This window comes from Dipodomys ordii, unplaced genomic scaffold (genome assembly GCF_000151885.1).
Source record: "Dipodomys ordii isolate 6190 unplaced genomic scaffold, Dord_2.0 Scaffold10, whole genome shotgun sequence".
Classification (NCBI taxonomy): domain Eukaryota; kingdom Metazoa; phylum Chordata; class Mammalia; order Rodentia; family Heteromyidae; genus Dipodomys; species Dipodomys ordii.
In genome coordinates, this window is record NW_012267226.1 from 13,914,767 (window position 1) to 13,938,253 (window position 23,487).

Below are 23,487 nucleotides of genomic sequence, written 5' to 3' on the forward strand. Positions count from 1 at the left end.
ATTGTTTTGACATATTTAAAGAAAGTCTTACATGGAAACATAAAGAAAAATCATTGTGCCCTTGATTACAGTGTGCTGCTAGTTGTACAATTAGACCTAATTACATATCAGTACCTTAGTCTATAAAAATTATATATAGGCTAGGAGTGTGGCTCAGTGGTAGAGTATATATATCTTGGTATGTATAGCCTTAGCTCAAATACCAGCATCAAAAAAGTAAGTTAAATGAATATGCATTTATTTACTTTTAGTCTTTTATTGCTATTATAAAGGTGATGTACAGAGGGGTTATAGTTATTGCTACAGAGGGCTTAATGCAAAGAGGAGTTATAATTTCTTAAATCAGGTGATGAGTACATTTCTTTTTTTTGTTTGTTTTTGTCTTTGCTTTTTGTTGGTCATGGGGCTTGAACTCTGGGCCTGGGCACTGTCCCTCCACTCTTCAGCTCAAGGTGAGCGCTCTACCACGTGAGTCACAGCGCCACTTCTTCTTTTCTGGTGGTTAATTGGAGATAAGAGTCTCACAGACTTTCATGCCCGGGCTTGCTTTGAACCATGATCTTCAGATCTCAGCCTCCTGAGTTGCTAGGACTACAGGTGTGAGCCACTGGGCCCCACAATGAGTATGTTTCTTTTTAGACAATGTCATGCCTTCCCTCACTCTCTCCTGGTTTTTACCTCCATCCCCACCCACAAGTTGTATAGTTCATTTTCTACATAGTGTCTAGTGACTACCACTGCTGCATGTGTTCACCCCATTCCCTATATTTATTTGTTTTGCAGTAAGGATGTATGTTCTGCAATTCTGAACCATGAGTCTAGCACTTAATGATTTGCTTATTTGCTGCCGGCAACTGGAACATGACAGAGCTACAGAACGAAGGGTAATAAATTATTGATATTTAATGTTTCCTTGAAAAAATGTGTGATAGGTAACACATTACTAATGTTTGTCTTTCATTTGCAGAAAGAAGTTGAGAAATTTAAGCGTCTAATTCGGGACCCTGAAACAGTTCAACATTTAGATAGGCATTCAGATTCCAAACAAGGAAAATACTTGAATTGGGATGCTGTTTTTAGGTATTCTGTTCTGATTTTCTTTATTACCTTTTTCTGTTAGTTTTGAAATCTTTATCTTTGCTTACTTTATTATCATTGTGTCTTATGTATAAAATTGACAGTTATCCAAAACATAGTTTTTAAAGAATGTTCATATCATTTATTCAACAAAATATCGTAGACATACCTCACTCAAGACTGAGAAGGAAGCTAGGAATGGGGAAAATTGAATGTAATACCAGCACTCAGTAGACTGCAAAGAGTATCACAACTTCAAGGCTAGATTGAGCTATATACGTTTAGGCCGACTTGGCCTATGTGAGATCCAGTCTAAAAAGAAAAAAATCCAAAAAAGATTGGAAAGTTATATTTGTACTTAAAAGGAAATATAAATATTTAGTTATCTTGGACTATTTAGAACACATACATTATTTATTTGGTACTAGACGGTTAAAGATCTGAATATATACAATGTGAAAAATACCTGCTCCATTTTCCTCTAGTTATTTTATTTCAGGTGCCACAAATACAATTATTACCTAAAAATAAATACTGTTTTATATAAGCTGGTTAGGTAGGCCATGTGTATAGCTGATATCTCTGGCTAGTCATGAATGTCTTTAAGGTGAGGTTTATTCATTTAAATGATAGATACCTTAGGAAAAATGTAAGGAAGATTGAAAGCCACTAACAACATTGTAATGATAAAAATAATTTAATGATGAAACAATAATGCAGATAAGTCAATTACAAAGTAATAAACCTTACAAATTAAGAGTTTTTTAGGGAGAGACTGTATTGGTATTATGTTAGGCCTTGTAATTGGTTTCATTTACTTGTACGTTGAACAAAGCAATGTGTTGAAAAATTGCTCTTTGTGATAGAACACAGTACTTTTTGAAAGCATAAAAAATTTAGCATTAATGAGTTTTTGAAATTCTGTTTTGTTTTTTTAAAGATTTTTACAGAAATATATTCAGAAAGAAACAGAATGTCTAAGAACAGCCAAACCAAATGTCTCCGCCTCAACACAAACCTCCAGACAGAAAAAGATGCAGGAAATTAGTAGCTTGGTCAGATACTTCATCAAATGTGCAAACAAAAGTAAGCAACATTTTTTTTTGTTTTTTTTTTGGGGGGGGGGTCCGGTCGGTCGTGGGGCCTGACTCTGGGCCTGGGTGCTGTCCCTCAGCTCTTCGGCTCAAGGCTAGCGCTCTACCACTTGAGCCACAGCGCCACTTCCAGCTTTTTTCTTTTTGCTTATGTGGTGCTGAGGAATTGAACCCAGGGCCTCATGCATGCAAGGCAAGCGCTCTACTACTGAGCCACCTTCCCAGCCCCTTTTTAAAATTTTTAGTGATACTGGATTTAAACTCAGGGCCTGAAGTTCATTTGGCAGTTACAGGAATGAGCCATTGGTGTCTAGCCCAGTGGAATTAAGAGTAATTTTCTATAGCTTAAAATGTGGCCCACCTGATGAGGCCATGAGTCCACTCCCCAGAAAAACACACACACACACACACACACACACACACACACGTAAATTTATCATACAGAATTATTTTCATCATAGCCATTTCAAATGCCCTTTATTTATTTATTTTTTGGTTTTGTTTGTTTGTTGGTTTTTTTTTGCCCTTTATTTTTTTAAGAATGATTTGTTTCTTTGTTTTGCTATTATGTAGGAGCACCCAGGTTAAAATGTCAAGAGCTCTTGATTTATATCATGGATACGGTGAAAGATTCATATAATGGTGTTATATATGGAGCTGATTGTAGCAACATATTACTCAAAGACATTCTTTCAGTGAGAAAATACTGGTGTGAAATATCTCAGCAACAATGGCTAGGTAAGTTTTGAAGGTTGGTTGTGAACTTTTTTTTCAGTATAAAATGGTATGTCACCAGTAAAAGCTGTCTGTGTCTCAAATGATCTCACAGCATAATGTATCTTTAGGGGAATTACATGGTTACAAAATCTGATTTTTATTTCCTTTATATCTGAATTATTAAATTACTAGTAATACTTTAAATGCTTACCTATGGAACCAGAATTACAGATTTGAAACACTGCTTTCCTCTTCTCATGGAGTCAAGGAATCCAATGGCAGAAAAAAAACTGAAGTCAAACTTAAAATGTCATATGGATTCTTTGGGCACACAGAGCAGTGTGCCTCTGAACCATGAGTATAGGAAATAAGAGAAAACTAAAGAGAAGTGTTGTAAAAGTGAAAGCAAAGAGTTTCAGGTTTGAAGGGAGGTGGAGAGCATCATAGATATTGTAGAAAGGTTATAACACAGAAGTAAGGATTAGGGCACTTCTTAGTTATTGGTAAAACAATGAAAACTAAATGTATTATGATAGAATGCATCAGGCTTAACTAAACATGAAAAAAAAAGTCATCCTTACTGTACAGCAATGAAAACTTAGTTTCTTCCTTAGTGCTTAAGAGATTGTTAATTCAGCCTGCTGATAAAACATTGTCCAAACAGAAACAAGACTGAGGTAAGAGCACTGTTGTCAAGAGAGGTAAACAATTAGCAAGTATAGAGACAACACTTTGAGGAGCTTTGGTTTCAAAGACAAAAAGAAAGGAGGGAGTTCTGGTAAACCTGGAGTGACTGGAACAGTTTTTGTCATAACTAATTTTGATTGTCAGCTTGATAGGATTGAGAGATACATAGGAGACAAGACACACTTCTGGGTTATGCTGTGAGGGTGTTTCTGATTGTATTTTTAAATTTGTATCTTTTCTTTCCTTCCACAGTAGTTTCCTTTATAGTATTTTTTTTTTTTTTTTGCTGGTCCTGGGGTTTGAACTCAGGATCTGAGCACTGTCCCTCAGCTTCTTTTGCTCAAGGCTAGCATTCTACCACTTGAAACACAGCTCTACTTCCAGGTTTTTCTGTGTATGTGGTACTGAAGAATTGAACCCAGGGCTTCATGCATGCTAAGCAAGCAGTCTACCACTAAGCCACATTCCCAGTCTTCCATTATAGTACTATGAAAATAAATTATATACTTCTAAATAATTCGTGAGTTGAAGGAAAGACAAAATAGTTAGAAGTGGATGAGAATGTAACTTAGGAAAATTTGTGGATTATAGTGAGAGGTATTCTGAAACGGTGATTTATACCATGAAGTGTCTATTTTAGAAGAAAAGGAGTCAAGTTAATAAGATTCCCTTACCAAAAAGTAGAAAAAGAACAAGCCATTCCCTAAAAATTTAGAAAACTTCAAACAAAAAAGCAGAGGCCAATAAAATTGAAGAAGTATCAAGGAATTTATATTTAATGCTATTTGAGGTTTTCTCAATTTAAGAAACTCCTTATTCATAGGTTGTTTTACTATTTGGCTTTTGAGCTTTTTTGGTTATGGATGAATCTGACGGCGTATGCTCCAGCCTTTTTGAAGAAGCTAATCCTGCCTCTGTGTGTTTCATATATACGTGTGTGTGCATGTGCATATGTGTGTGTGTGTACATAAATAATCTTTTAGTTCTGATAGTTTTGTTGATTGTCTTGTACCAGCCTTTTTAGCCTTTTTTCTACTTGCTAGGGGAATATGAAGGATTATGTGAGAATCTGGATAAAAAATTTCTTACAACCAACGTAAAGCCCTGAAGTCTGCTTTAGTCATTTGGCTCCTATTTACCTGTTCCTCTTGTCAAGTAAAAGGCACATTTCACTTCACATTTATGTATGCAAATACACTTTTTTTTTTTTTTGGTCGGTCTTGAGGCTTGAACTCTGGGCCTGGGCACTGTCCCTCAGCTCTTTAGCTCAAGGTGAGTGCTCTTTCACTTGAGCCATAGTATCACTTCCGATTTTCTGAGTGGTTTATTGGAGATAAGAGTCTCATGGAATTTCCTGCCCAGGCTGGCTTTGAACAGTGATCCTCATATCTCAGCCTCCTGAGTAGCTAGGATTATAGGTGTAAGCCACTAACACCTGGCTTGTAAATAAAATTTTACCATTACCTGTTTTGTTCAATGAAACATTTTAAATACTGTTTCTTTACTATGCAAGGAATGTACAGTGAGGTGTTTATATTAGTCTTATTCTTTTATTCAGTATTATTTATAACTCCATTTCTACAGTCCTGTGACATAGTTACATACATATAGCATATGCATAGATGTTATTCAAGCCAACTTACTCAGGGTTCCCTTTATGTATTTTCTTCCTAACTAAAATGATTTTTATCTAAACTGATGATGTGGAAACTACTACAGTCCTTATGTTGTCTTTATAAGTTGGAGTAAATTTCTGTTAACATAGGCATTACTGTAATAGCATCATTAAGATTTCATTATAGCATTTCAGTTCAATATAATACACAGTCTCTGTCATGTTTTTATTTATTTATTTATTTTTCTTGGTTGTGGGGCTTGTACTCTGGGCCTGGGTGGTGTCCCTGAGCTCTTCAGCTCAAGGCTAGCACCCTATCAGTTGAGCTACAGCACCGCTTTTGGTTTTCTGGTGGTTAATTGGAGGTAAGAGTCTCATGTACTTTCCTGCCCAGGCTGGCTTTGAACTGTGATTCTCATATCTCAGCCTCATGAGTAGCTAGGATTACAGACATGAGCCACAGGTACCCCACACCTGCCATGTTTTTGTAAATTATTACCCGGTATGAGTCCCATTAAATACAGTTGCTGAAATGACTAATATTTAAATTCAGAGACAGTTTATATCACTATTAAATTTCATTATAAAATAAAGTATTTATGGGTGGAATTGAGGCTTGATGCTTTAGGATTTGCTAATCTTCATAAGAATGATGTTTTACTTCAGTAGCTACTTTCCATCGTGTTTGGAAATATTTTTCAGTGTCTTTTGCTTTCCCTCACATCTTATAATGAGACTTTGTCTAATTTTTTTTCTCTCAGTCTGTTTTTGCATATATTTGGATAGTGAACAAATTTGAAAGGTAGAGTTGAAGATTTGCCAATTTAGACAAAAGACTGCTTTGCTTATAGGCAGTTCATTTATAAAAAGCTTATGATTCCATCCCTATAAAATAGACCACTCTTTTTACTTGTGTCAGTTGTCTCTTCATTTTGTGTTTTGAATTAGGGCACTGATGGGAAAAGGGAAGGTATTATACCTTCTTGTGTGAATAAACTTTCAACTCCTTTTCTTTGATCAAGAGTCTCCTATCTTCTGTCAGCCTCCATGAAACAGTCCTGTTATTTGCAAGATTACAAGCAAAATAAAATCCAAGGCCCTCCATAGTTCATGACATGTTTTACATATATCAATAAAACAGCATTGGCCAAAAACTGTAATTGAATATTTCACTATATGCTTTGTTAACTTTTGATGAATGCTTGGAGAAATGGTTTGTCTGAGACCTGTTTTTTAAATTGATGTTCCCACACTCTGCTGCTCTAGTTATTCTTAAGGGAGTTCTATACAAAATGATACTTTTAAATAGTTCTTTGATTGTTAAATGTAAACTATTGTTGCTTTTGTGGGATTATGGAATGTTTAAGTTGAATTGTGACATCAAGCATATTTGATTTAATTTTTTTTCTTTTGTGTGCCAGATCTGGGTCTTGAACTCAGGGCGTGGGTGCTGTCGTGAGTTTCTTTTGCTCAAGGCTAGTGCTTTATACTTGAGCCACACCTCCACTTTCAGGTTTTTTTGAGTAGTTTATTGGAGATGGAAATCTCACAGACTTTTCTGTCCATGCTTACTTTGAATCTCAGTCCTCATAAACTACTGGTGCCTATTTTTTAATATGTTTTTTTAATTGTAAAAACACTGTGCAGAGGGGTTACAGTTACATGAGTAAGGTAATGAGTACATTTCCTATCGAGCATTGTTACCTCCTTTGTTTTTCCCGTATCATCCCTTCTCTCCCCACCTCCCCAACTCTTCCTCCCCCCAAGTTGTCTATTTTTTTTTTTAAGCAGCTAATTGTTGTTGGTTTTCTTTTCTTTTAGACTTACTCTCTGTGTACTTCAGGCTCTATCTCAAACCTTCACAAGACATTAATAGAGTTTTAGTGGCTAGAATAATTTATGCTGTCACCAAAGGATGCTGTTCACAAACTGATGGATTGAATTCCAAATTTTTAGACTTTTTTGCCAAGGCTATTCAGTATGTAAGGTAATGTAATCTGCTTCATTTTGTATTAAAAATCCACTGTTCTTCTTGTCAAGACCATGTTTTAGATTCATTAACTAAAAATGCTATCTTTTAGAAAAATTGTTGTCCTAGATTAGCTTTTTTTTTTCTTTTTTTTTTGTTGTTCATGGGGCTTGAACTCTGGGTCTAGGCACTGTCCCTGATCTCTTCAGCTCAATGCTAGTGCTTTACCACTTAAGCCATAGCATACCACTTCCAGTTTTCTGGTAGTTAATTGGAGATAAGAGTTTCATGGACTTTTCTGCCTGGGCTGGCTTTGAACTTTGATTCTCAGATTTCAGCCTCCTGAGTAGCTAGGATTACAGGCGTGAGCCACTGGTGCCTGTCAAGATTTTTTAAATCATTGTATACTAACTGTATATATTCATGAGATTCTGTGTTAATACATTTATAAAACTTAATGTCTATGCCTATACATAATTAAATCAGAGACCTGAATGTTAAGATTTGAAGCCATAAAGCTAAGAGATAATAACAGGAACCCTTTAAGAAATTGATATAAGCAATAATTTTTTGGATAAAATCCCCAAAGCACCAACAGTAAAACAAAAGTAGGTTAGTGTGATTTTATAAACTAAGAAGCTAATGTACAGTGTAGAAGAATGAAGAGAGAAACTAGAATGGAAAAAAAATGCCAAGTCTTTGTCTGGCAAAGGATTAATATCCAGGATATACAAAGAAGTTAAAAGACAAATCTTAAAGTTTTTTAATAAGCCAATTTTTAAAAAGTGAATAAAGAATTACATGGTGGAATATGCCTATTATCCCAGCACCTGGAGTCTGAGGCAGGAAGATTACAGGCTTGAGGCCATCCTTGGCTAAATTGTGAGACCCTGTCTCAAAAAATAACCAAACAGCCAAACAAAATGGGTACAGGATGTGAATCAGCTACTTTTCAAAAGAAGAAGTTCAAATGGTCAAATTTATTTTTAAAAACACTCATTAGCTATCTAGGAAATGCAAGTCAAATCACAGTAAGCTATTTCACCCCCATAGAAAGACTGTCATTAAAAATACAAAGCCTAATATTAGCAGGCAAGGATTTTGAGAAAAGGAAATTCCCATAAAGTGTTATAGGAATGTAAAATAGGAGCATTGAGCCATCATATTAGAATCAGTGGATTTCCAATGAGCCAGTTAAACTTAACTCTCTTCAATTCAATCCAATATACAGAATAGTAAATGATATTAAGTAGGAAATTTGTCCTGCTCTTTCAGTTACAAAGTTTAATATTCTCCTAAGTTATTTCATCTTCATCTTGAGGATAACATAGTATGCCTTGGGAGCTTGATGTCATACATTTGTGTGGCATTATTCCATTTATAAATTATTTTTTAAATGGCAGGATTTACAAATCAATTTTATATATTTTTAGACAATGTTTTAGCAATAGGCAGAATTAGCAGTAGTCTCTTAAGCACCAATTAAAAACTGTTTGTTGTTGTATTGTGTTGCTGTGATTTTTTTTTTCTCAGAATGATTTTGAATCTGAGACTATTGAAAAATTAGATTGTTTTCATATAGTATATTCCTATTATACCAACTTGAATTTGTTTTCTGTCACAGACAAGAAAAGAGCTCTGTAGGCTTAAATCACATCTTAGCAGCTTTTATTATCTTCCTCAAAACATTGGCTGTCAATTTTCGGATTCGAGTATGCGAATTAGGAGATGAAATTCTTCCTACCTTACTGTATATTTGGGCTCAACATCGACTTAACGATTCCTTAAAAGAAGTACTTATTGAATTATTTCAGCTTCAGATTTATATCCACCATCCAAAAGGAGCCAAAACCCATGACAAAGGTATAAAGGAAACTTACTGTTTTGGATTTGCTGCTTCATTGAAATATAGAGGTTTAAATATGACAGGATATGACCTTTGGATTACTTTGCTTAATAATGTTATTAGTTGTCAGGATTTTTTAATGCAATTTTGGAATTTGAGCCAATTATATCATGTCTTTTCTTTTGTCTAGTGCCAAGTATTGTGAGAAATATAAATATCCAGTGTTGCCAGGTCCCAGTAAGAGGTTATTAATTGTGGGGCTTGAACTCAGGGCCTGGGTGTTGTCCTTGAGCCTCTTTGTGCTCAAGGCTAGCACTCTAACACTTGAGCCACAGCACTACTTCTGGTCTTTAATTGGAGATAGTCTTTTTTGCACAAGCTGGCTACAAATCACAATCCTTAGATGTCAGCCTCCTGAGTAAGATTACAGGTGTGAGCCAGTGTGGCCTGACATGTTGAGACTTTTGAGTCAGCATTTTAAAAGTGACATAAGATGACTAGAGTCTGTTCTGGAAAAGATATTGGGTTGGTGAAAATAGTCACAATAAGTGAATAGATTGTGCACATACTGGTTGAATGAAGTGGCGTTTTTCCCTCTTTAACGAAAAAATCATATATGGAGGAGTTGTTCCTCCTGTAAAAGAAATAACATACTAATTGTATATTCCTTAAAGAAAAAATTAGAAAAGGGCTTATATAAGTTGGAATACATAAGGTTTTTATACCAATGATAATTACTGTGAGATGGAAACCCTTTGAATGTTGTCAGAAGAGGCATTAATACTGAAAATATCAGTAATGTTGATGGCCTACACAGCTGGGTAATTTTATGGGAGTTGACAGTGCAAAGTTTGTAAATTATATTTTAATTTTTTTGGATTACAGGTGCTTATGAATCAACAAAATGGCAAAGTATCTTATACAACTTATATGATTTACTAGTGAACGAGATAAGTCATATAGGAAGCAGAGGAAAATACTCTTCAGGTTCTCGTAATATTGCTGTCAAGGAAAATTTAATTGAATTGATGGCAGATATTTGTCACCAGGTATAATAGCTGTTGCTACCTCTTGGAGTTTCCTGTTAATTTTCCTTCTGTACTTTTTAGATGTATGCTATCAGTAATATATAAAATTACATGTAACTTTTCCTTTCAAAATATACATATGTGAGCTTAGCACTGGTGGCTTAGTCCTGTAATACTAGCTACTCAGGAGGTTGAGATCTGAAGATGGCAATTCAAAGCCAGCCCAGGCAAGAAAGTCCATGAGACTCTTATCTCTAGTTTACCACCAAAAGGTGAAGATGGAGCTGTGCCTCAAGTGGTAGAGCATTTATGTTGAGCACAAAATTTTAGGGCCAGTGCTAAGGCCTGAGTTCAAACTCCAGGACCAACACACAAAAACAAAAACACCCCCACCTCCAATATTTGGAAATACTCTTTTTATTTAAAACTTTCTTTTTCTTGCCAGATATGGGGCTTGAACTTGGGGCCTGGGTGCTGTCCTGAATGCTTTTGCTCAAGGCTAGAGCTCTGCCACTTTGAGCCACAGCTCCACTTCTGGTTTTCTGGTGGTTAATTGGAGATAAGAGTCTCATGGACTTTCCAGCCTGGGCTGGATTTGAACAGGATCCTCAGACCTCAGCCTCTTGAGTAGGTAGGATTACAGAGATGAACTACCACAGCACCCAGCTTAAAAATACAACTTTTGCACGTAAGTGCTTAATGAAAATTCATAATGAACTTTAACATTCTTAAAATACTGTTGATAAAAAATAAGAAGACCCTAACTAATGTATTTTTTTAAACTTGAATAGTACATTTATGTAGCTTGAAAACTTACAAATTAATAATTATAACAGCGATTTTAAAGAATGTTTTACTTTGTTTAAAATCATCACTGCTGCCTACTATAGAATATTTCTGTCACCAAAAGAAATGTCAGAGCTGTAGCATTCAGTCCTAATTCTCTCTTCTATTAGCCATTGGCAGCCAGTCACTGATGTACTTCTTTTTTTTCTGGGGGGGGGGGGGTCTGGTTGTAGGGCCTGAACTCTGGGCCTGGGTGCTGTCCCTCAGCTCTTCAGCTCAAGGCTAGCACTCTACCACTTGAGCCACAGCGCCACTTCCGGCTTTTTTTCTTTTTTCTTCTGTGGTGCTGAGGAATCGAACCCAGGGCCTCATGCATGCAAGGCAAGCGCTCTACCATTAGCCATCTTCCCAGCCCACTGATGTACTTCTAATCATTGTGGATTTGCCTGTCTTGTTTACTTCAGATAAAATGTTTGTTTTTTCCTGTTTGGCTTCCTTCATTCAGCATAATGTTCTATCATGAATCAGCCAGTACCCAAACTTCTTATATTGAACATTTGATTATATGGATAAACTACATTTTACTTAAATACTCATCAGATGGCCTAATCATTATGTAAAATCTTTTTTGTGAGGTTAGAAAGGTGGCTCAGTGGTAGTGATTGCCTTGCATGCATGAGGCCCTGGGTTTAATTCCTTAGCACCACATAAGCAGAAAAAGCTGGAAGTGGTGCTGTGACTCAAGTGGTAGGATGCTAGCCTTGAGCTGAAGAGCTGAGGAGTGCCCAGGCCCAGATCTCAGGTCTTATGATAAAAACAACAAAAAACAAAACAAAACACTTTTTTGTGGTATTAGAATTTTAATTCCAGGTCTTGTGTTTGCTGGGGCTGGCACTCTACCACTTGAACCATGGCTTCAGTCCTGCTTTTTACCAGCAAACAACAGGAGATAAGATATAGTAAACTTTTCTGGCTAGCCTTAAACCAAATCTCAGCCTCCTGAGTGGCTAGGAATTGTAGGAGTAAGACATCAGTTAAGTAAAACTTTTTCTTAATATCCTAGGTGGAAATTTCACACATATATATTAGTAGTAATTTAAATTTAATCCCTTTGACAGTATAGGGTTTTATTTTGTTGTTTTTGGGGGATCCAGTCATGGGCCTGAACTCTGTGCCTGGCCTTCTGGCTTTTTTTTCTGCTTATGTGGTGCTGAGGAATCAAACCCAGGGCCTCACGCATGCAAGGCAAGTGCTCTACCACTGAGCCACCTTCCCAGCCCCGACAATATAGGTTTTTGCTTTTAGATTTCTTGGTGTGTTTCAGTAAATCTCTTCAGGAAATAAAATATTTACTTCCTAAGAATGTCATTTCTATCATTTAACATGTTTTTTACATATATATATATATATATACACACATTTCTATAACTTAATGCGCTTGCATTGTGCATTTCTTATATCTTCATTTGATAAGGAATTTTTTCCATGGAATGATTAGAAAATGGTAGCAGTTGAAGTCAAAAATACAAGCTTATTTTCATTTTTAGGTTTTTAATGAAGATACCAGATCCCTGGAGATTTCTCAGTCTTATGCTGCTACACAAAGACAATCTATCGATTGCAGTATACCTTGCAAAAGAAGGAAAATAGAACTGGGTTGGGGAGTAATAAAAGATTATCTTCAGAAGTCACAAAATGATTTTGATATTGTGCCTTGGTAAGATGTTATATGTTTCCTCATTTATTGACATTTTAGTCATATTTTTCTCAGAAAACATCTAGACTAAATATTTTGACCGTATTAACTAGACTTTACCTTCTCCATTCAACCAATCTAGTGTCCAGACCCTGGATAGGTCGTTTTACACTCCTGTTATATGTTTTTTAGTATATGCTAATTGTTCAAAGAGGTTTCATTAAGGCATTTCACACATGCATATTCAGTACTTTGATTTGACCCTTCCCCTCCCCTCTTCCTCTGCTTACACTCACTTTCCCTTTCCTTTCAGTGAGATTTTGTTTTGCCATCTTCATGCACAGATTTTGGTATTCTTCCCTAGACCCCTCCCCACTTATCCCAATACTGGTTGAACTCAGCCACCTGCTTCTGAAACAGGTAGATACTCTACCAGTTGAATACATCTAGCTCTAATAATTATTTTGAAGACAGTACCAGGAAAACTAGGAAGGTGATATTTTAATTAAGATAGTATAAAGGTGTCATGTTTCTATATTTGCATTTTTAGCTTGTTTGTGGAATTTTATATTTTTCCATATTCATTTTTTTCCCTCTTTTAGGCTACAGATTACAACTCAGCTAATATCAAAGTATCCTGCCAGTTTACCTAACTGTGAGCTCTCTCCATTGCTGTTGATCTTGTACCAGCTTCTGCCTCAACAGCGACATGGGGAGCGAACACCATATGTGTTACGATGTCTTACCCAAGTTGCATTGTGTCAAGGAAAGAAATCAAATCTAGAAAGCTCTCAAAAGTCAGAATTATTGAAACTCTGGATTAAAATTTGGTGTATTACCTTTCGTGGCATAAGTTCTGAACAAATACAAACTGAAAACTTTGGCTTACTTAGAGCTATTATTCAAGGAAGTTTAATTGAAGTTGACAGAGAATTCTGGAAGCTATTTACTGGCTCAGCCTGCAAACCTTCAAGGTAGGTTGTATATCCATTGTATCAGAATTTACGGATATATACATAGATTTTGATCATTTTCATAATTCAGTTGAGCATATTAATTATATTTTAAATGCACATTTGTCCAGGAGGACTTATATGCAATAAATACATAAATGTGAATTTAATTTTTCAGAAGTAAAATTTTACTAAGGCCGTTTTTTAAAAACTTTATTGTTTTCTTTTTGCCATTCCTGGGGCTTGAACTCAGGGCCTGGGTATTGTCTATGAGCCTCTCTTTGCTCAAGGCTAACACTCTACCACTTGAGCCTCAGCACCACATCCAGCTCTTTCTGTTTATGTGGTACTGAGAAATTGAACCCAGGGCTTCATGCATGGTAGGCAAGCACCCTACCACTAAGCCATACTCCCAGCCCTGTTTATTGTTATTACAAAGGTGATTACCGAGGGGTTACAGTTGCATAAATCAGGTAGAGTACATTTATTTTTGGATAATATCACCTCTTCTCTCACTTCTAATTTTTCTCTCCCATCCTCATCAACAACTTGTATAGTTCATATTCAACATAGTGTCTAGTGAGTGTCACAGGTGCATTTGTTTACTCTTTTGTCACTCTATTTCTGTGCCTCCTTTTACACAGCCAAAGCAAGACAAAATGAAAAAACAAAAACAGCAACAAAAAACTCTTGTTTCTGTTTCCTGGAGTTCATTTCAATAAATATTATATGAGGTGCACATAGGCATTGCACCTTTGTGTTCCTGTTCTACAAGTAGGCTGATTGATTTAAGAGATTAATTTCTTTTTTTTGGGGGGGGGTCCGGTCATGGGGCCTGAAGTCTGGGCCTGGGCACTGTCCCTTGGCTCTTCAGCTCAAGGCTAGCACTCTACCACTTGAGCCACAGCACCACTTCCGGCTTTTTTCTTTTTGCTTATGTGGTGCTGAGGAATCAAACCCACGGCCTCATGCATGCAAGGCAAATGCTCGACCACTGAGCCAACTTCCCAGCCCCTAAAAGATTAATTTCTTATCTGTACAATAACAATGTAAATTAAATGTATTTATAAACTTTATAGACTGAATGCTATTATTATGACCCTTCCCTCATGCCTCCACCACTGGTGAAATCAGTAATTTTATTCTATTTTATTTAAAAAAAAATTTTTTTGTCCGTTACCAGGTTTGAACTCAGTATCAGTGTGCTGTCCCTGAGCTCTTCTGCTCAAGGCTAGTGCTCTACTACTTTCCGCCATAGCTCCACTTCTGGTTTTCTAGTAGTTAACTAAAGGTAAGAGTCTCATGGGGACTTTTTTGCCCAGGATGGCTTCAAATCATAGTCCTCAGATCTCAGTATCCTGAGCAGCTAAGATTTCAGGCATGAGCCACCAGCACCCATCTTGATTTTATTTTTAAAATGTAAAGGTGATGTATAGCTGGGAGCTGGTGGCTCACGCCTATAATCTTAGCTACTCAGGAGGCTGAGGTCTGAGGATCGGGATTCAAAGCCAGCCTGGACTAGAAAGTCCATAGACTTCTCCAGTTAACTACCAGAAAATCGGAAGTGGGGATGTGGCTCAAGTAGTAGAGCACTTGCCTTGAGTTGAAGAACTCAGGGACAATGCTCAGGCCAAGTTCAAGACCCACAACTAAAAAATAAAATAAAGATGATGTACAGAAGGGCTACAGTTATATCAGTTGAGTAATGAATATATTTCTTTTTTGGACAGTGTCCCCTTACATATTATTATTATAAGATTTTCTTTCCCAATATTGGGGTTTGAACCAGGCACCTGTGGTTCATGCATGTAATCCTTGCTACTTAGGAGTCTGAGATCGGAGGATTGAAGTTCAAACCCAGCCCGGGCAGAAAAGTCTGTGAGACTCTTATTTCCATTTAATCACCAGAAAACCGGAAGCGGCACTGGGGCTCAAGTGGTAGAGTGCTTTCCTTGAGCTGAAGAGCTCAGAGACAGTGCCCAAGCCCCGAATTCAAGACCCATGATTGACAACCTCCCCAAAAAAATATTGGGGTTTGAACAAAGAACCTTGTGCTTGCTGTCAGGCTTTCCACCCTTGAGCCATGCCCCTAGTCCTACAAGAGAATTTATTTTTGCCAGTCCTGAGACTTGAGGGCCTGGGCCCTCTCCCTAGGGCTCTTTGTGCTCAGGTCTACTGCTCTACTACTTGAGCCACAGCACTACTGGCTTTTTCAGAGAAATTTATTGGAGGTAGGAGTCTTGGGGACTTTTCTGCTTCAAACCTCAGTCCTCAAATATCAGCCTCCTGAGTAGCTAGGATTATAGGCATGAGCCACTGGAGCCTAACTCCTACAAGAGAACTTTTAACCAAGAATCTTCTCCAGTGTAAACAGTTCGTTTTTTTTTTAACTAGACTCTTTTACAGGTTTGTTAACTAGATGTTTGTGTGTACTATTGCCATAAGCATTGCAGGCAAAGGGATAAGCTTGTCCACATCTCAGAGAACTTGCCTTAATCAATGTCTTTGTTTCTTCATAGTCCTGCAGTGTGCTGTTTGACCTTGGCACTGGCTGTCTGTGTGGTTCCGGAAACAGCAAAAATAGGAACAGAGCAGAATGTATATGAAGTGAATAGGAACTTTTCTTTAAAGGAATCAATTATGAGATGGCTTTTATTCTATCAGTTAGAGGATGACATAGAATACAGCACAGTGCTGCCTCCAATTCTTCAGAGGTAATTTCACTTTATCCATTGTATTGAAGAGGTTTTTTTTTTGTTAGTTTCATTTTGTAAGATTTCCTCTACTTACTGGAAACTAGTAGAATTTATAATGATACTACCAAATTTTCCAGGATGAGCCCTAATGAAGTAAATATTCTTGTTTTATTGTATAGGTATAGGTATACATGGATATTAAGGGATTCTTTTTTTTTTTTTTTTTTGGTCGGTCGTGGGGCTTGAACTCTGGGCCTGGGCGCTGTCCCTCAATTCTTCAGCTCAAGGCGAGCGTTCTACCACTTGAGCTACAGCGCCACTTCTGGTTTTCTGGTGGTTTATTGGAGATAGGAGTCTCACGGTCTCTCCTGCCCGGGCTGGCTTTGAACTGCGATCCTCAGATCTCAGCCTCCTGAGTAGCTAGGATTACAGTGAGCCACCAGCGCCTGGCCTTAAGGGATTCTTTTTAATGCCTTAGAGTCTTTTAAGTGAAGCTTTTATTTTTCTTTATAGTAAGCTTCCTCATCTCATGCTGGAGAAAATTCTTGTGAGTCTCACCATGAAAAACTGTAAAGCTGCAATGAACTTTTTCCAAAGTGTGCCAGAATGGTATGTTATCTAATAGCGTTCTGTAATATTTTAAGATACAGCTTTAGTTGCAGAATAATTTGGTCTTAATTAAGAGCTAATTTGGAGAGAATGAGGGAGGGGGTGACACTGTTCAAAAGGAAATGTACTCATTACCTGACTTACATAACTGTGACCCCTCTGTACATCACCCTTACAATAATTTTTTAATTGTGTGTGGGGGGGGGGAGCTGGGAATGTGGCTCAGTGGTAGAGTGCTTGCCTAGCATGCATGAAGCCCCAAGTTCTATTCCTCAGTACCACATACACAGAAAAAGCCAGAAGTGGTGCTGTGGCTCTAGTGACAGAGTGCTAGCCTTGTGTAAAAGAAGCTCAGGGACAGTCAGGGACAGTGCTCAGGCCCAATTCCTGGCCAAAAAAAAAAAAAAAGAACTAATTTGGCTAAGTAAAAACATCATCAAGTGTAAGGCTTCTTGTAAATAAGGATGCATGTAAATAAGCAATTATAATCGGTGTCCTATAACTTTAGATAGAAGCTATTACTTTTTTAATGGTATGTAATGTAATATGCCAAATGTCAGTACAAACAATTTGATTCTTATGGGAACTTAGGAATGTTACCCTTATGTGAAATGATTTAGGAGTGGTCCATTTTTATGCATGAGGTAAAATTTTTTAGTTTTAAAAAATAATAGTGGGGGGGATGGAGGAGGGGAAGGAGAAATGGGAAGGGATGGTAAGGGGAAACAAAGGAGGAGGCAACAATGCTTGATAAGAAATGTACTCATTACCTTGCCCATGTAATTGTAACTCCTCTGTACGGTATTTTCTCAAAGAAAGAAAGAAAAACAAAGAAAGAAAGAAAGAAAATTGACAAAAAAAATAAAAGCCATTGAATTAAAAAAAAATAATGATAGTTGTTCATAGTGACACATGCCTTGAGAGGCCTAGAGACAGGAGGATGATTTATTTCAGGAGTTTGAGATTAACTTAGACAAATGTAATGACCCTCTGTCTCAAAGTAAAACCATCTGTGAACATCCAGGTATGGTGGCACATACCTATAATCCCAGATACTTGGGATGTGGAGATTGTGGTCAGAGGCTAGCCTTGGCAAAAAAATTAGTGAAACTCCAGCTCAAGAATCCAGGTTTGGTGGTTTACACTTACATAATTTCAGCTAGGAGTATATGCAGGAAGATTGTGGTTCACGGACAGCCCTGGATCAAAAGTAATAAGTAAAGCAAAAATGGGTTGGGAGTGTGACTCAAATGGTAGAGCACCTGCCTAGTAATCAAGAGGTCCTAAGTTCAAAGCTAAGCGCTGTAAGGGGAAAAAAATGTAAAACTTTAGTTCTAGTTGATTGACTTAGAGACTTATGTCTGTCACTGTGTTGAAGATACCTCAGGAACACAGATTCTTAATCTGTACCACAGGGTCAAAAAATGAAAGAAAAATAAATTTTGGAAAAATTGCAGATGAAAAAATTGTTTTCAGGTAGTTATTTTCAGGATTTATATCTAGTGTTACTGTGTTTTTTTAAAATACATTCCTGATTTTGCCTTTGAAATTCTGTGTTTTGTCTGTTAGTAACTTGCTACTGAATAGTGAAATTTTATAAAAGTATGTATAGATTCCTAGAGAAACAGAATAATCCATTTCTTATGTAAACAGACTTTGAATGAAGAAAATGCTTGATGTTTTTATGCAATGTGTTTCTATTATGGGGAGGTATGTAATATGTCCCTTTCTTGAAGTGAAAATCACCACAAAGTTAATGAAGAGCCTTCATTCTCAGAAGTAGAAGAACTATTTCTTCAGACAACTTTTGACAAAATGGATTTTCTAACCATTGTGAAAGAATGTGCTGTAGAGAAGTATCAATCTAGTATTGGCCTTTCTGTCCATTCAAATCTCAAGGAATCATTGGATAACTGTCTTCTGAAATTATCAGAACAGCTTCTCAATAATTACTCATCTGAGGTGAGATTTGTTTTATAAAGTAAAGCTTGTATATTTGATTCAACTTCAATTTGTGAGGTAGGAGAAATGGGGACATGAATGGCACCCAAAAGTAGTGATAGTCTTGGTTTTAAAAGCAGATTGCCAAGCATGTCAAAAAATTAGGGAAAGCAGCATGGACAAGGAAAAACTGAAGACTGATTTTGAGTATGTCAGTTGTTCAGGAATCTTGATAGACATCAAAAAATTCTTTGAGTAGGGTAATAGAGAATAGTAAAGTTTGAAGCATAAATGAGTTACATGATGAAATGAACTTCTCAGTACAAAAGCAGAAGATACCATAATAAGAGGAAGCAAACAGTTTAAACCATCTGGTAGATTTTGGTGGCATTTGAAATGAAAGGGAATAATTTAAAAGGTCAGAGTGGCTGAATTAATATCCATTCCAAGCAATAGTATACAAGGGGTAAGGATTCCTCCTCACACTAGATCCTTACCACCATTTGTTATGTTGTTGTTGCTTTTGTAATACTGTGGTTGAACTAAGGGTCTCACTTTTGCTAAGCAGATACTCATCTCTTGAACCACTCCTAGTCCCTTTATACATTATTTTAAAAATAAGGTCTCACTTGATGTCTGTGTCAACTTGCACTGTGATCCTCCTATTTGTGCATCCCTTTGTTGACAGGTATATGCCACTGTACTTTGCCCATAAGTAGGGATGACAAGTGTTTGCTACCATTCCTAGCCACTGAGATTGAAATTGAGTTTCTTGAACTTTTATACCTGGAATGGCCTCCCCGAGTAGATAGGATTGCAGGATTGAGCCTGTAATCTTAAATTGCTTGATGATAGTAGTTCATACTAATGAGAGATTGAATCTCAGTGATATTTTATTTCTGTTTCCTTTATGGCTGAGAATTATAAAGACTTGTTCATGTGTTTATTGGCCATTTGCACTTCTTTTGGAAACGTTTTATTTACCAATTACTGATTGGGTTATTTAGATATTGCAGTTTAATCTGTTAGCTCTTTATATTCTCTTTATATTCTCTGTGTGTATGTGTGTATGTGCGTGCATGTGCATGTGCATGTGCATGCATATCTTGTTTAATAAAAAGCTGAGACTATTTTGTTCCATATTGTTGCTTATTTTTGTTTCGTTTTTTTTTTGCCAGTCTTGGGGCTTGTACTCAGTGTCTGGGCACTGTTCCCAAACTTCTTTTGCACAAGGCTGGAACTATAGCACTTGAGCCACTGCACTACTTTCTGGCTTTTTGTGCTTATGTGGAACTGAGGAGTCAAACCCAGGGCTTCATGCATGCCAGGCAAGCACTCTACCACTAAACCACATTCCCAGCCCCTGTTGCTTGTATCTTTACTCTTATAACTAACTGCTTGCTTTGAAGTGCAGAGCTGAAGCAATCCTATTTGTTAATTCTTACTCTTATTAAGAGTCTTACTCAGGGCTGGGAAGGTGGCTAAGTAGTAGAGCACTTGCCTTGCATGCATGAGGCCCTGGGTTCGATTCCTTAGCACCACATAAGCAAAAAAGAAAAAAGCCAGAAGTGGTGCTGTGGCTCAGGTGGTAGAGCGCTAGCCTTGAGCTGAAGAGCTGAGGGACAGAACCCAGGCCCAGAGTTCAGGCCCCATTACTGGACCCCCAAGACAAAAAACAAAAACCAAAAAGAGTCTTACTCAGAAAGTTGTTTCATATACTTTGAAGTTTTCCCTATATCATCTTGTACTAGTTTCAAGTCTTACATTAATACCTTTGATTCATTTACAATTGAATTTTGCCTTGATTTGTGGATATCCAGGTTTCCTAGTACCATTTTTCAGAAAAATCAGTCTATTTTCCAATGTATTTGAGCACTTTTATCAAGCTGCTTGGCTCTGGCTGCTTAGCTGTAACTGCTTGAGTTGATTTCTGCGTTCTCCATTCCCTTAGTCTGTGTTTCTAATTTTGTGCCAGTATAATGCTATTTTGGTTACTGTGACTCAGTGGTGTAATTTGAATACCCCCAATTTTGCACAGAATTACTTTTCTATTCAGAGTCTGTTTTTCCATATGAATTGCCATATAAATTCTTGAATGGATTTTCTATGTCTGTGAAGAATGTCATTGGGATTTTGATAAGGATTGAATTGCATCTGCAGTTCACCTTCGATAACTTAGTATTTCCACAGTATTTTGCCAATCCATGAATGTGGGAGACCTTTCTATCATTTAGTGGCTTCTTCAATTTATTTTTTTCTTATAGTTTTTATTGTCTTACCCTTTGTTAATTTAACTTATTCGTGTGTGTGTGTGTGTGTGTGTGTGTGTGTGTGTGTGCGTGTGTGCTAGGGGTGGGGGCTGTTCCCAGGCCTTTGTTAATTTAACTTATTCCTAGGGTGTGTGTGTGTGTGTGTGTGTGTGTGTGTGTGTGTACACTAGGGGTGTGTGTGTGTGTGTGTGTGTACTAGGGGTGGGGGCTGTTCCCAGGCTGTCTGATTTAGGATTGTTCCTTGTTTTCAGTTGTCATTAAAGCAAGCTTAGGTCTCCTTTCTAGATGGCACCAGCTTTATAGTTCACTGGGAAATGGGGAGCAGCAAAACTAGTTTCTTCCCCAGTGCTGCCTATCACATAAGAGTCATTGTCATACTAAGTCCCCTCACCAAATTCAAGAACTGTGTTTTTTCCTGTGCCTAGAACAGCCGGTCTCTCACTTGGGTCAGCTGGCTTACATAATGGTTATGATTTGGTTTTCTACTTCACTATTTCTCCATGGCTTGCAGTTTTACTGTGAGCTCTTTTGTGATTTCTAATACTGTCTTTGGAATAAAGTCACATGGAGAAAAGTTTCTTTCCTCTATCTTACCTGGAATCCACATGTTAAAATTCTTACTACACAATCCTCTTATATAATCTCACTCATAACAATTTTTAGCTTTTAAGTTCCATAGTATTTAATATTTCAAATTTTAATGCCACTCAGTATGTTTCTTACTTTTACCATGGATATTTAAGGATTTCTTATATATTTATTTTTGTGCTGGTCCTGGGGTCTGGGTACTGTCCCATTAGCTTTTTTCACTGGAGCCCACAGCTCCACTTCTGGCTTTTGAATGGGTAAATTGGAGATAAAAGTTTCACAGATTTTTCCTGCCTTGGAGTGGCTTTGAAACATGATCTTCTCCAGCCTCCTGAGCTACTAGGATTACAAACCTGAGCTACTAATGCCCAGCCTTAATGATTTTTAAATATACAAATATCTCTTAAAGTTGGCCATAATTCTCTTAAAAGGCTAATACGTATATATACATACACATATATAGATATACACACATACATATATACATATGCATATATGTATATATATATATATTTTTTATTAACCAGTTTTTATTTCCTTCCCGATGCCTTGTTAGATAGTTAATGTTGAATAAATAATCCTGTAAACTAATCACAGGAGTGAATTCAGTAGCCAAAGAAAATGAACCAAGCAACCATTAAGGGGCAGTGTGTTTTGTCCTGTTTTGTCCATCATAGCTTAATTACTAACATTTTCTGTCATATTTACTTTTATTCAAAATTTAGTTTTTTTAATTTTACCTTAGAATGCTATTTTGTATTATACCAAAACAAATAAAAAACAAAATTTTTTTTCTCTGTGTAATCCTTACAGATTCTTTAATAGTCTACATAATTGTTTTAAGAGTACTGACTAGCAAAAAATGCTTTCTTGGAAGTGGTGCTGTGACTCAAGTGGTAGAGTGCTAGCCTTGAGCTGAAGAGCTGAGGGACAGTGCCCAGGCCCAGAGTTCAAACCACACGACAAAAAAAAAAAGTGCTTTTTACTCATATTTGGAGTCTAAAATGATGAGTAAGTCACGGTTCTTTTCCTTCATAAGTTCAAAATGTCCCTGTAGTGTTTATATGAATTGAATTTCTACTCCTGTTCTAAGATTTACAGACATTCATTTACCTGTCAACGTTTTCTTTGATCCTTATATACTTAAATTCTTGTGCTACTTGGCTATTAGAATATACTTTTGCCAATTTTCATGGGAATACTGCTTATCATAACTCTATAGTGATCTCTTTGGTGATTCCCCCTCCCATACTTTAAGTTGCTTTTTTAAATTGGAGATGCATCTTTGATATGATGTATTGAGAGGGACATAGTATCTCTCTAAAATACCTAACTTCCATTATGAGAAATAGACAATTATGAGAAAATAGACAAGTTTCAAAGGAGAGATATACTGCAGTATATCTGAGCAATGCTGTTTAGAAGGGTAAAGATCATGAGAGACAGAAACTGAGATGCTGTGCCAGGCTTAACAGATTGGAAGGCATAAAGCCTGACAACTAGACACACTGGTACCCTAGAAAGAAAAGTAATATAACTAGTTAACTATTCATCTAGACATACCTTAGTATGGCATAGCTGTTATATTTCTGGTTTTAATAATTGAACTATAGAAATTTAGAATGTTGATCTTATAGGAATCTTGGTAGACTCTATATGGAAACTCTGCATTTTATTTTGGTAACCTGTCTTCAAGTCTAATGACATTTTAGTAAAAAAGTCACTCACTAATCTTAGGTTCAGGAAGATTGGTAAAACATATGATTCATTTCATTAATATTGTTAAGACAAAGTCTTTGGTGTTCTTCCACCTTTAACTTAGTTGATTAAACTTTTGTTTCTTAATATGTACATGAATTTATTATAAAAGATAATTTTAGAATACTCAGAATTGCTTATAAAATGAATTTTTTAT

At 36.7% G+C, this 23,487-nt stretch overlaps 1 protein-coding gene across 2 annotated transcripts in view; it reads left to right on the forward strand.

Annotated features, from left to right (window-relative positions):
• The window catches only part of Atm (ATM serine/threonine kinase), an 89,689-nt gene that overhangs the window by 1,099 nt on the left and 65,103 nt on the right, over positions 1 to 23,487 (forward strand). For both annotated transcript variants that reach the window (XM_013009772.1, XM_013009773.1), the window contains exons 2-13: positions 784 to 884; positions 968 to 1,080; positions 2,018 to 2,163; positions 2,745 to 2,909; positions 7,012 to 7,177; positions 8,784 to 9,022; positions 9,891 to 10,054; positions 12,367 to 12,536; positions 13,118 to 13,489; positions 15,988 to 16,182; positions 16,678 to 16,773; positions 18,510 to 18,735. In XM_013009772.1, coding sequence (XP_012865226.1) covers positions 813 to 884; positions 968 to 1,080; positions 2,018 to 2,163; positions 2,745 to 2,909; positions 7,012 to 7,177; positions 8,784 to 9,022; positions 9,891 to 10,054; positions 12,367 to 12,536; positions 13,118 to 13,489; positions 15,988 to 16,182; positions 16,678 to 16,773; positions 18,510 to 18,735 — 2,124 coding nt within the window. In that variant the 5' untranslated portion in view covers positions 784 to 812. The remainder of the gene's footprint in view (positions 1 to 783; positions 885 to 967; positions 1,081 to 2,017; positions 2,164 to 2,744; positions 2,910 to 7,011; positions 7,178 to 8,783; positions 9,023 to 9,890; positions 10,055 to 12,366; positions 12,537 to 13,117; positions 13,490 to 15,987; positions 16,183 to 16,677; positions 16,774 to 18,509; positions 18,736 to 23,487) is intronic.